The sequence below is a fragment of the Penaeus japonicus genome, unplaced genomic scaffold, assembly GCF_977035675.1.
Source record: "Penaeus japonicus unplaced genomic scaffold, GWHDUDI00000001_assembly GWHDUDI00000029, whole genome shotgun sequence".
NCBI classification, from domain to species: domain Eukaryota; kingdom Metazoa; phylum Arthropoda; class Malacostraca; order Decapoda; family Penaeidae; genus Penaeus; species Penaeus japonicus.
Genome location: NW_028234431.1, coordinates 21,450,489 through 21,462,988, shown reverse-complemented (window position 1 = coordinate 21,462,988; position 12,500 = coordinate 21,450,489). Strand labels below are relative to the sequence as shown.

The window sequence follows — 12,500 nt, the reverse complement described above, 5'->3', positions numbered from 1 at the left end:
TAGGCTAAAAAAGGGAAAAAAATGTATGTCAGTTATTTAATCTTAGGTAAGATACGAGTGTAATGAAACAAATGGAGTAAGGAAAGGTTATGTGTTAAGTGTGAAACAAAGGTTTGATAAATGCTTTTCTTAAAGAAGATATGCTATAAGATTATCAATAAATGTGAAATGAAACATTCGAATATTTGTTTTCGAACTGATTTGAAAGTTGAAAAGGGTATAAAAGCTAAACTGAAACATACTTAAAGCATATTTGGTATCAATAGTATAACAAAAAGGAAAATAATAAGTAGAATAATAGAATAATATTACACGCAAAGTGAACACGGAAAAATAGAAGGGTGTGAGGGACTTCAAATAAACAAAATAAACTCGAGTGAAAGCAATCAAAAAGGATTTGAACTTTACTAGCTTTACTTGTGTGTGAAGCATAATAGCAGTAATGGTAAAGATAATAATAGTAATAATGAAAACTTTGTCGATATATAATGATTATGCCACTCTGGTCATGAATAATGCATACTGCGGTTAATGTCATGGTGACATGTGTGGCTGGATAGAATATATTTTTCCCCCCATATTATTATAGATTTAGGGGATGAGGGGGTGGGGGAAGGAAGGGAGAGAGAGACAAGAAGAGAGAGAGAGAGACTGAAGAAGAGAGAGAGAGAGTAAAAAAAAAAGAAAGAAACGAAATAGATCATTGATAAAGATAAAGAGAGAGAGAGGGAGGCAACAGAGAAACGACAGGGAGATAGAGGGTGGGGGGGGGGGGAACGAGAGGGGGGTGGGAATTAACTAGAAAAAAAAAGCAGGAAGATTAAATAGAAAAAGAGGGATGGAGATCAAGCATATAAGGAGAGGAAGGAAGAAATGGAGGGAGAGGAAGAGAACATGGAGGGAGAGAAACAGAGAGAGGAAAAAGAGAAAGAAGGAAGGGAAGGAAAGAGAGAATAGAAGGGAGGAGAAAAGAGAAGAGAGACAGAGGGAAGGAAAGAGAAAGAGAGGGAGGAGAAAGAGTAAGATCAGAGAGGGACGAGGACGAAAGGAAGTAAAATGACCGTCGAGGGAGAAACAAGAGAAAAAAGAAGATAGGGCCAGAAAGCGAAAGAGAGGAGGGGGGGGGGGGAGGAAAAGCGTTGGAGAGGGAGAGAAAGATATAACGAGGGGAGACAAGAATAGCCCCGTCGCAGAGAGAGAGATAAATTATACTTTATTAATTATACTGTTGGTCAATTCAAAAGACACTCAAATATTGCATAATTCATTTTGATAAATTTGGCCTATTCTCCCCGCGCGAGTAATTGCAATTAATTAAGATCTCTGATAAAATTTGTTTTGTCTTTACCTCTTCCTCGCACAGCAACAGTCGAAATTGGGTCAGTTTTTTTCTGATAAAATGAGCAGTTGGAAAAAAAAGGAATTGGGGATGCTTATGACATTTCACATAACAAAAGAAAAACTCATAAATGCATACATGAATTTATCTCGATAAATAGCTAAACCTATCTACACACACACACACACACACACACACAGAAACACACACACACACACCCTATGATTCCTTTTAAGCGTAACCCCGACAACGCAAACACCTCAATACAGCGAACAACGCGAAACCATTCGTTACACAAAACTGCCAAGTTGTTCGCACCGAAATCCCTGTGGGCTTTCCACACTGGCGCCTCCCCCATTGTGATGAGTTCTGAAGCTGTCTTTCACCACCATTTCTATCTCCCTTTCGAGTGTGAGTGAGGAAGAAGCTGTATTTGTCGTCATATCTATTTGAGAGATAGATAAATATACACAGAGCTATAAAAAACACTCCCTGTGCGTTATTTTTTTTTTCGTTTGTGTCCATTTCGATACGCGTGTTCGTATGAAATCGTTTATAAAATTACAACAGTGAAAACAATAGCGTTGATGATGAATAAACAGAGCTGTGAATAGCGGGAAATGTTTTAGTCTCGGGTACTCTAAAGACTTCAGTTGAGTTTTGTGTGGCAAACAAACGGTACACTGAGGACTTCGTCAATATAGATCTACCTCATTTAGTTCCCTATCTAACCGTGGGATTGTTAAGTTATTCTTCATATTCTTGCTAGATTATTCATGAACTTTCAGAGAGAATGAAACGGTATAGGTATTTTTTACCAGACTATGAAAGTTTTTTTTCCCCCTCTTCCTCTTGTGCGCTTTCGTGGAAGACATGTGCTTCATAAACAATATAAGGAGAGAGCCATAGAGAAAGAAATAAGGTGAATTGTTTTGCCAGGTGAATATTAAACTATGATGTTGCTTTGCTATTGATCATGGCGACAATGCGACACCAACGCAGAGCATTATGGGACAAGCGCTCCTGTCCCTTACTTCTCTGGAATACGTTTACACTGCCTAGGGGATATGGCCTCGTTTTTTATCCGTCACTCGAATTAACTTTCCAAACCTCCAAATAATCAAGACGAGCGCCCCACCTCCCAGACATGTGGGTTCGGCCTCGATTTGACTTCCCTTCCCCCTGTTCTGCAAAGCCTAGAACTCTCGGAAGGCGCAGGGAGAAGTCGTGTTGTGTCATTTCGACCCCACACAACGCTGCGGGCCTTGATTCATAAATCACAATTCGGTTTTCGAGCCGAATGTGCCTGTAAAAGGGGGTTCCTGACGTACAATTAGGGGAGTGTCTTCCAAAATGACATCGCAAAGGAGGGTCTTGGAACAGCACAACCTCGCATGACCCGATTAACTCCACTTCCCCCTCGGTATCCAATGGCACTGAGGGTGTGCAGGCGAGGGAGGCACCACAGCGCGTCCAGACACCGTGGGGAGCAGTGCACACTCTCTCCCGTTTTACTGGACTTAGCTGCCGTGTTTGATTGTTCTTGAGGTGTTTCGGGGTGTTTTGTTGCCATGAAGGCTCTTGTGGTCTTGCTCTTAGGGCTCTTGGTGGTGTGTGAGGCCAAGAAGAAGGAGGGTTTCCAAGAGGACTTTGAATTTGTGGAGGTAAGTAGACGAAATGTCCCGTCTTCGATTTTTCCAGCGCGAAGGAGGGAGGGAGGAAGCCTAGCCAGTGTCGTGCGCTGGTTGGGTTGGGCTCTCCTCGCCTCTCGTCTTTCTTGTTTTAGTTATATTTAAAGCATTCAGTCGCTTTGGGATGAGATCTCGATGATTTTTAGGGGGTAGGGTCATCAGATCGTCCAGAATCTAGGCCAAGGGGAGTGAAAAACGGAGTGAGAAATAAGGTTTTCATGCCTTCCTCTCGATTCCGCTCCACGCATCTCACCATTTCCATAATACACATTCCGCCCTCGAAGGCATACGCATACAAATTCCTTGAACGAAGGACTGTTAGCGGGGAAACGCCGATGACTCAGGCTTTTAAAGAGTTTGGATATATGGGTTCTCAGGGCAGTAGACCATTAGGCTTCAAGCTATCGTGTTGTTATTGTTAGCAGGGTTACCAATCTCTCTATGCGGAGTCACGAAAAAAACTATTGTGCCACACTTAACGTGAGTGTTGGTACGACTGCCGTCTATGCTATTATTAAGACTTTTTATATGGGTTCAATATCATGTAGAGGGGATCGAGCATGGCTACCAACACCATCTCGGCGACCGTCACTTGTTTTTTTTCTACCGTTCTTGCCCATCTAATTTGACGGTTTATACATTTACGTTTTTGCTTTCATCAATATGAGATTTTAGAGAAGGAACTTGAGCCGGAATTGTGCCCACCGGATTCTTCGTATCTCCTTTCGCCTTTAAAATATCAGAGCTATCGGCCTTTTTTTAATTCAAACAAAACAACACCCGTAAATAACCTGAGAACGAAGTCTTACCCAACACTCGCTCCTAACGAAGACCATATAAGGTTTTTTTTACAACTGACTAGCATGGGAGGAGTCAACCTTTAGCTTCAAGCCGCATAGCTCAAGAAAGTTCCTGTTTTTGGTCTCTGTTGCTCTTTAGAGCAGAGTATGTGGCTACATTTCTTTCCTGCGTTGCCGGGGAACCCCATAACATGATGGCCGCGACCTGGTTTGTTGTGTCGTGTTCATACTAGTCCGTTTAGGAGCTTTTTCGTAAGTGAAGTAAAGAATTATGTTATTGATGCGTGTAGGTATTCATGTTTGTTCATTCTTATTGGCGGTTAAAATTATTTATGCGTTTGTTTTGCAGGCATCGTAAAGAAAGAAGGGGAGAGAGTGTAAAAAAGAATATTGATCGGTTTCTGCCCTCTGTCAGTCAAAATATCTGGTTGTCTGTCAATATAATCTATTATTTACCTGGTTGTCTATCAGCATGTATATCTATTCTGTACACGGTTTTCTCTTTGTGCTTGCAGTAGTTAGCTACTTACTTATATATTGGCGAACACATGCGATTTGAAATGAGAGAGATAATCTTACAGTGATTAGTAAAAACAGTTATGAAATTCATGAAAATAATATTAAGAAATTGTCAGAGTCATCTTAAAGGAGTTCAAACGACTATATCAATAAGGCCGTGTTTCCAAGAAGGTCAAAGCTTGAAGCCAGTGACCTTTTTGTCCCTCTCCTGTTTCCTCATTTCTTTCTTTCTCTCTCTCTCTCTCTCTCTCTCTCTCTCTCTCTCTCTCTCTCTCTCTCTCTCTCTCTCTCTCTCTCTCTATATATATATATATATATATATATATATGTGTGTGTGTGTGTGTGTATGTATGTATATATAATTACGATAGATGTGGTCAAGACACGCAATAACACTATCATTACCATTTATTTAGTTTCTATAAAAGTTTGTATAAATCTGTTAAGATATTTATGACGAAGTTGCATTCTCAAAAAAGGAAATTCAAGAAATGTAAAATTCAAGAAATCAAGAAAAAGTAGCAAACGTAAAGCGAAATTGGATATATTTGCTTTGAAACGATTATGTAAATTAATAAATATGTTTGAATGTACATAGACACGAAAAAGATCTATGCATGAGAAGTAAGAGAGAAAAGAAAAGAAAAAACGCTAACATTTAGACAAATAATCTCCCACGTCCCCACCGTCGCCCACGCCCACACCCACACCCACACACACCCACACCCACAAACACACACACACACACCCACACCAACACACACCCACACCAACAAACACACCCACCCACACCCACACTCACAAACACCCCCACCCCCCCACCCCACACACGAGAACCATATGACCAAGACATTGACTGTTATTACTATTGTTATGACAGCACACCTTGTTGTAGTCCTTATCAAAATACGACGATACTTTACGAATGATAGCCCTGGTAAGAGCAGCAGTAACAGTAAATGTAATATGGTAATAACATCAATAGTGGTTGTAATTTTAGTCACAATAATCATGGAAATGGTAGTAATAACCGTGATGATGATGATAATGATGATGATGATGATATTTGGGATAATTCCCATGATGATGATAATGATATTTGGTAGATATGATAGTGATGATAGTACCACTGCTGCTAATAATGATGATGTTGAATCCCCATCCTCATCCCCATCCTCATCCTCATCCTCATCCCCATCCTCATCCCCATCCTCATCCCCATCCTCATCCCCATCCTCATCCCCATCCCCATCCCCCTCCTCATCCCCCTCCTCCTCCCCCTCCTCATCCCCCTCCCCACCCCCCTCCTCGTCCTCCTCCTCCTCCCCGTCTTCCTCCCCCTCCTCATCCCCCTCCCCATCCCCATCCTCATCCCCCTCCCCATCCCCCTCCTCATCCCCCTCCTCATCCCCATCCTCATCCCCCTCCTCATCCCCCTCCTCATCCCCCTCCTCATCCCCCTCCTCATCCCCCTCCTCATCCCCCTCCTCAACCCCCTCCTCATCCCCCTCCTCATCCCCCTCCTCATCCCCCTCCTCATCCCCCTCCTCCTCCTCCTCATCCCCCTCCTCATCCCCCCCACCTCATCCCCCTCCTCAACCCCCTCCCCTCCCCCTCCTCCACCCCATCCTCCCCCCCCCTCAACCCCATCCTCTCCCCTCCTCAACCCCCTCCTCTCCCCCTCCTCAACCCCATCCTCTCCCCTCCTCAACCCCATCCTCTCCCCCTCCTCAACCCCATCCTCTCCCCCTCCTCAACCCCATCCTCTCCCCCTCCTCAACCCCATCCTCTTCCCCCTCCTCATCCCCCTCCTCATCCCCCTCCTCATCCCCCTCCTCATCCCCCTCCTCATCCCCCTCCTCATCCCCCTCCTCATCCCCCTCCTCAACCCCCTCCTCATCCCCCTCCTCATCCCCCTCCTCATCCCCCTCCTCATCCCCCTCCTCACCCGACTCCACATCCCCATCCCCCTCCCCATCCTCCTCCCCATCCTCATCCCCCTCCCCCTCCCCCTCCTCATCCTCCTCCCCCTCCCCCTCCTCATCCCCCTCCTCATCCCCATCCTCATCCCCATCCTCATCCCCATCCTCATCCCCATCCTCATCCCCATCCTCATCCCCATCCTCATCCTCATCCTCATCCTCCTCCCCACCCCCCTCCTCATCCCCCTCCTCATCCCCCTCCCCACTCCCCCTCCCCATCCCCCTCCTCATCCCCCTCCTCATCCCCCTCCTCCCCCTCCCCCTCCCCTCCCCCTCCTCATCCCCCTCCTCTCCCCCTCCCCTCCACCTCCTCATCCCCCTCCTCCCTCGCCCCCACCTCCTCATCCCCCTCCTCATCCCCCTCCTCTCCCCCTCCTCTCCCCCTCCTCATCCCCCTCCTCATCCCCCTCCTCATCCCCCTCCTCATCCCCCTCCTCATCCCCCTCCTCATCCCCCTCCCCCTCCCCCTCCTCAACCCCCTCCTCATCCCCCTCCTCATCCCCCTCCTCATCCCCCTCCTCGTCCCCCTCCCCATCCCCCTCCTCATCCCCCTCCTCATCCCCCTCCTCATCCCCCTCCTCAACCCCATCCTCTCCCCCTCCTCAACCCCCTCCTCCTCCCCCTCCTCCTCCCCCTCCTCAACCCCCTCCTCATCCCCCTCCTCATCCCCCTCCTCCTCCCCCTCCTCATACCCCTCCTCACCCCCCTCCCTCTCCTCCCCCCTCCTCATCCCCATCCCCCTCCTCATCCCCCTCCTCATCCCCCTCCCCTTCCCCCTCCCCTCCCCCTCCTCATCCCCCTCCCCTCCTCCTCCTCATCCCCCTCCTCATCCCCCTCCTCATCCCCATCCTCTCCCCCTCCTCAACCCCATCCTCATCCCCCTCCTCATCCCCCTCCTCATCCCCCTCCTCATCCCCCTCCTCATCCCCCTCCTCATCCCCCTCCTCATCCCCCTCCTCATCCCCCTCCTCATCCCCCTCCTCATCCCCCTCCTCATCCCCCTCCTCATCCCCCTCCTCATCCCCCTCCTCATCCCCCTCCTCATCCCCCTCCTCATCCCCCTCCTCATCCCCCTCCTCATCCTCCTCCTCAACCCCCTCATCCCCCTCCTCTTCCCCATCCTCATCACCATCCTCATCCCCATCCTCATCCCCCTCCTCATCCCCATCCTCATCCCCCTCCTCATCCCCCTCCTCATCCCCCTCCTCATCCCCCTCCTCCTCCCCCTCCTCATCCCCCTCCTCATCCTCATCCCTCTCATCATCACCCTCCTCATCTCCCTCCTCATCCCCCTCCTCATCCCCCTCCTCATCCCCCTCCTCATCCCCCTCCTCATCCCCCTCCTCATCCCCCTCCTCATCCCCCTCCTCATCCCCCTCCTCATCCCCCTCCTCATCCCCCTCCTCATCCCCCTCCTCATCCCCCTCCTCATCCCCCTCCTCATCCCCCTCCTCATCCCCCTCCTCATCCCCCTCCTCATCCCCCTCCTCATCCCCCTCCTCATCCCCCTCCTCATCCCCCTCCTCATCCCCCTCCTCATCCCCCTCCTCATCCCCCTCCTCATCCCCCTCCTCATCCCCCTCCTCATCCCCCTCCTCATCCCCCTCCTCATCCCCCTCCTCATCCCCCTCCTCATCCCCCTCCTCATCCCCCTCCTCATCCCCCTCCTCATCCCCCTCCTCAACCCCCTCCTCATCCCCCTCCTCATCCCCCTCCCCATCCCCCCCCTCATCCCCCTCCTCCTCCCCCTCCTCATCCCCCTCCTCATCCCCCTCCTCATCCCCATCCTCATCCCCATCCTCATCCTCATCCTCATCCCCCTCCTCATCCCCATCCTCATCCCCCTCCCCCTCCCCCTCCCCCTCCCCCTCCTCAACCCCCTCCTCATCCCCCTCCTCATCCCCCTCCTCATCCCCCTCCCCCCCAACCAATCTCGTACACCCGCTGTCAGTGCCAATGATCTGTTATTGATTATCGGGCCGGATAGAAGAGACCGGGATCCGTCGGTATCCGAAGCATTACCGGGTAACTGCCGGGTCCGTATTGATCCGTCGGGAGGAGGGAGGAAGGAGGGGGAGGTAGCGGGGGCAGGGGGGGAGGGGGAGGGGAGGGAAGAAAGAAGGAAGGGAGACAAGTGATGGGGAGGAGTAGTAGGAGAGGGAAGAGCATGGGGAGGGGGGAGGAGGAGCCTATAAGAGAAGCGTAAGATCTGTTCGGGGGGGGGGGGGGGGGGGGGGAAAAAAAAAAAAAAAAAAAAAAAAAAAAAAAAAAAAAAAAAAAAAAAAAAAAAAAAAAAAAAAAAAAAAAAAAAAAAAAAAAATTTTTTTTTTTGTTTAAAAATTTTTATATATTTTTTATAATTTTTTTTAAATTATATAAAAATATATAAAAAAGTTATATATATTTTATATATATATATATATATATATAATATTTATATTTATAAGATAATGGAAAAAAAATAAATTAAAATTTATATTATATTTTATATTTATATTTTTTAAATTAAAATGTAAAAAAAACCCCCACCCACAAAACAACAAAAAAACAAAAAAAAAATATATATATTAATTTAAATTTTTATTTTTTTTTTTTTTTTTTTAAAAAAAAAAAAAAAAAAAAATATATATATATATATATATAAATTTGTGTGTTTGTTTTGTTTGTTGTGTTTGTTGGGTGGTAGATATATATATAGATATCTATTTATATAATATAATATAATTATTTATTTTATAGATATAGATAATTTTTTATATAATATATTATAATTTAAAATTTTATTTTTTAAAAATTTGAACTTTTTAAAAAAAAAAAACAACAAACATTTAAAAAAAAAAAAAAATTTTTTATTATTATATTATATATTTTATATATTAAAAATTATATTATAAACAACCAAAAACAAAAAAATAAAAAAAAAAAAATATATTTATATATATATATATATATATATTTTTTTTTTTTTTTTTTTATTTTTTTTTATATATATATATATATTTTTTAATTATAATTTATAAATTTTATAAAAATTTATTTTTATTTTTTTTTTTTTTTTTTGGTTTTTGTTTTTTTGGGGGGTTTTTTTGGTTTGTGGTGTGGGGGTTGTTTGTTGTGTGGTGTGTGTGTTTTTTGTGTGTGGTGTGTGTTGTGGGGTGTGTGTGGGGTGTGTGGTTGTGTGTTTGTTTTTGTGTTTGTGCAGGTTTTTTTCAAACCCCCCCCCCCTCCCCCCCCCCTCCCCACAAACACATTTACTTAACGCTGAATAACGATTGACTCAAATGACCTGGGGTACCCGCTGACTGCGCCATGACTTGCTTTGCAAAATTTTTGAATTTTTGAGATGGCGGGTGGGTTGCAATTTTGTTTCGTTTTTGCTTTTTTGTTTTTGTTATTGTAGTATTGTATAATGGATAATTATGATATGAGTGTTTATATGATAATCATAATGATGGAAAATATCATCTCATCATCATCACCCCAAACCCCATCCTTCATCCCTCTCCCATCCTATCCATCCTACCCTATTCTTTCACCCATCGTCCAATCTTCATTTCTCTTTATCATTATCGTTGTTATATCATTAAAAGAAAAGTAAATAAAAAGACGCACGGACAAAAAGGGCCCCAAAACCAAAAAAAGGTATAAAGATAAAGATTAAAAAAAAAAAAAAAAAAAAAAAAAAAAAAAAAAAAAAAAAAAAAAAAAAAATATAAAAAAAAAAAAAAAAAATAAAAAAAAAAATAATATATATATAAATTTTAGTTCCCAATTTCATCAGGAAGCCATTTTCTTTTCGTTCTTTATTGTCTTAGCTTCTCCAATAACTCTTTTTTTCTCTTTTTTTCGTTTTCCTTTTTTTTCGTTTTTCTTTTTTTTTCTTAATTTTTCTTCGTTTTTTTCTTCTACTCTTTTATTTTCTTCTATTCTCGTTTTTCTCTCCCTGTTTTTTTTTTTTTCTTCTCTCTTTTTTTCTCTCCCTGTTTTTTTCTTTTATCTTTTTTCTTCTTTCTCCCTATTTTTATTTTTCTTCTTTTCTCTTTTTTCTTATTTTTCCTTCGTTTTTTTCTATATTTCCCCTTTTATCTTATTTTCCCTTCACATTTTTTATTTTCTTTTTCACTCTTTTCGTTTTCTCTCTCTCTCTCTCTTCATCTTATACCTCGAAGGCCCTGATATAGATCAAAGGTTCAATGGTGCGTTTATGTTCCGCCGACTGAAAGAATAACTCTTTCAGAAGCTGAGTGTCTTGTAAACGTCTTGGCCACGTGATGAAGAGTTGTGTTATTGAGGTTCTGAAGGAGGAGGGGGGAAAAGGGGGGAAGGGGGGGGGAGGGAAGGGGGGAGGGAGGGGGGGGGGGGGGAGGGGGAGGGAAAAAGGGGAGGGGGGAGGGAAGAGGGGGGGAGGAGAGAGGGAAAGGGGGGAGGGGGAAAGGAGGGAGGAGGGGGAAGAGGGGGGGGGGAGAGGAAAGGGGGGGAAGGGGAGGAAAAAAGGGGGGGGAGGGGGGGGAAAAAGGTGGGGGGGGGGGGAAGGAGGGGGGGGTGGGGAGAAAGGGGGGGGAGGGGGTAAGGAAGGGAGGTGAGAGAGAGGAGAGAGGGAGAAATAGGGAGAGAAGGGGGGGGGAAAGGGGGGGAAGGGGTAGGAGTAAAGGGGGGAAGGGAGGGAAAGGGGGGGAGGAAGGGGGTGGAGGGGGGAAGGGGTGGGAAAAAAGGGGTGAAAAAGTGAGGGGGGGGATGAAAGGGGGGGGGGGGGGAGAAAGCAGGAAAAGTGGGAAGGAAGGAGAGAGATTGAAGGGAGGCTTAAGGGAAGGGGGGACGTGAGAAGGAAGAAAGTGGGAGGGAGGGAGCGAAGTATAATGGAGGAGGTACGGGGGAGGGAGGGAAAAATGAGGGAGACCGGAGGGATGTTAAAGGAAGATCAGGAAGAGAGAGAGAGAGAGAGAGAGAGAGAGAGAGAGAGAGAGAGAGAGAGAGAGAGGAGAGAGAGAGAAGAGAAAAGAGAGAAATATACACGAGACGAGAGTGAGGGAAGAGGATGAAGCGAATTGGAAAGCTCAGATAACTACCACACTTATAACGCCATGTTGCGAAACCGTAATAGGGAGAAGAAAACACTTGTGTTGCAAATTCAATTCCGAGAAGAGGTCATGTTGGCTTTCTTATTAATGTTCGATATCGTGAGATTTGTAGAACAATTATAGATTGAAGAATCTATAAGAATCTGAAAGCCTCTGTATCATATTCTATACGATAAACCATCTGTTGTAGAAGATTCTAGATCACTTGCCATGTTTTCTTTTTTCATTTTTACTCCTAGTTGCAAGAACATATTTTCATATTAAAAAAAAAAATCTTTTCTATACGATTTATGTACTCGAAAGCGCACCCTGATATCAACTGATAGAAGGATTTCATCATTTATAAGAGTCTAGTGCATATATAATAGTGTAAAACGATAAACGATGTTTGAGAGCTATTTTTAGGTCATCGCACAGTGCTGTTTGAGAGTTGATATTCTAGTGTGAAGTTTTAAGGATGTTATGGCTTGGATATCACTGAGAAAGAGGCTAAGGGAAAGGAAGGGTACTGAAGGGGAAGGAAAAGAAAGAGGGACACAGTGGAAAAAGGAATGAAAGCGATGTAAAAGAAAAAGCGGAACCAAATAGAGGAAAGAAAAGAATAGGAAAACGACGTGTGTGGCTGTATGTACATATATATGTATGTAAGTAAGTGTTTAAGTACGTGTATGAGAGAGAGAGAGAGAAAGAGAAAGAGAGAGAGAGAGAGAGAGAGAGAGAGAGAGAGAGAAGAGAAGAGAAGAAGAAGGGAAAATAGAGAAGAAGAAGATAAAATAGAAAAAGAAAGGGGAGGGGGAGACAAAAACGACAGACAGAAGGAGACAGACAACGACGGAGACAGAGAGACAGAGACAGAGGGACACAAAGAGAGAAAGAAAGAGAGAAAGAGACAAAGAGAGAGAGAGACTCACAGACCTGCAAAGCCTGCATCAACAAGAGACACATGTCCGGAATAATACATTCAATATTCCAAAGACTGTTTCATCTTAAAGTAGTTTCTGATGTTAAGCGAATTTTGTCATTGTCTTTTTATTTTATTTTTTCTGTTGCCATGAAATAATTTGCTTCGAGGCATTTCACAACAGGGAGTG

At 44.7% G+C, this 12,500-nt stretch overlaps 1 protein-coding gene across 2 annotated transcripts in view; it reads left to right on the top strand.

Moving 5' to 3' along the window:
* Positions 1-2,788: 2,788 nt before the first annotated feature.
* Cow (Proteoglycan Cow) overlaps positions 2,789-12,500 on the top strand; it is a 334,513-nt gene continuing 324,801 nt past the window's right edge. The window contains exon 1 of one of the 2 annotated variants that reach the window (XM_086554040.1): positions 2,789-3,003. In XM_086554040.1, coding sequence (XP_086410166.1) covers positions 2,911-3,003 — 93 coding nt within the window. In that variant the 5' untranslated portion in view covers positions 2,789-2,910. The remainder of the gene's footprint in view (positions 3,004-12,500) is intronic. The other variant, XM_086554039.1, reaches the window with a different exon arrangement.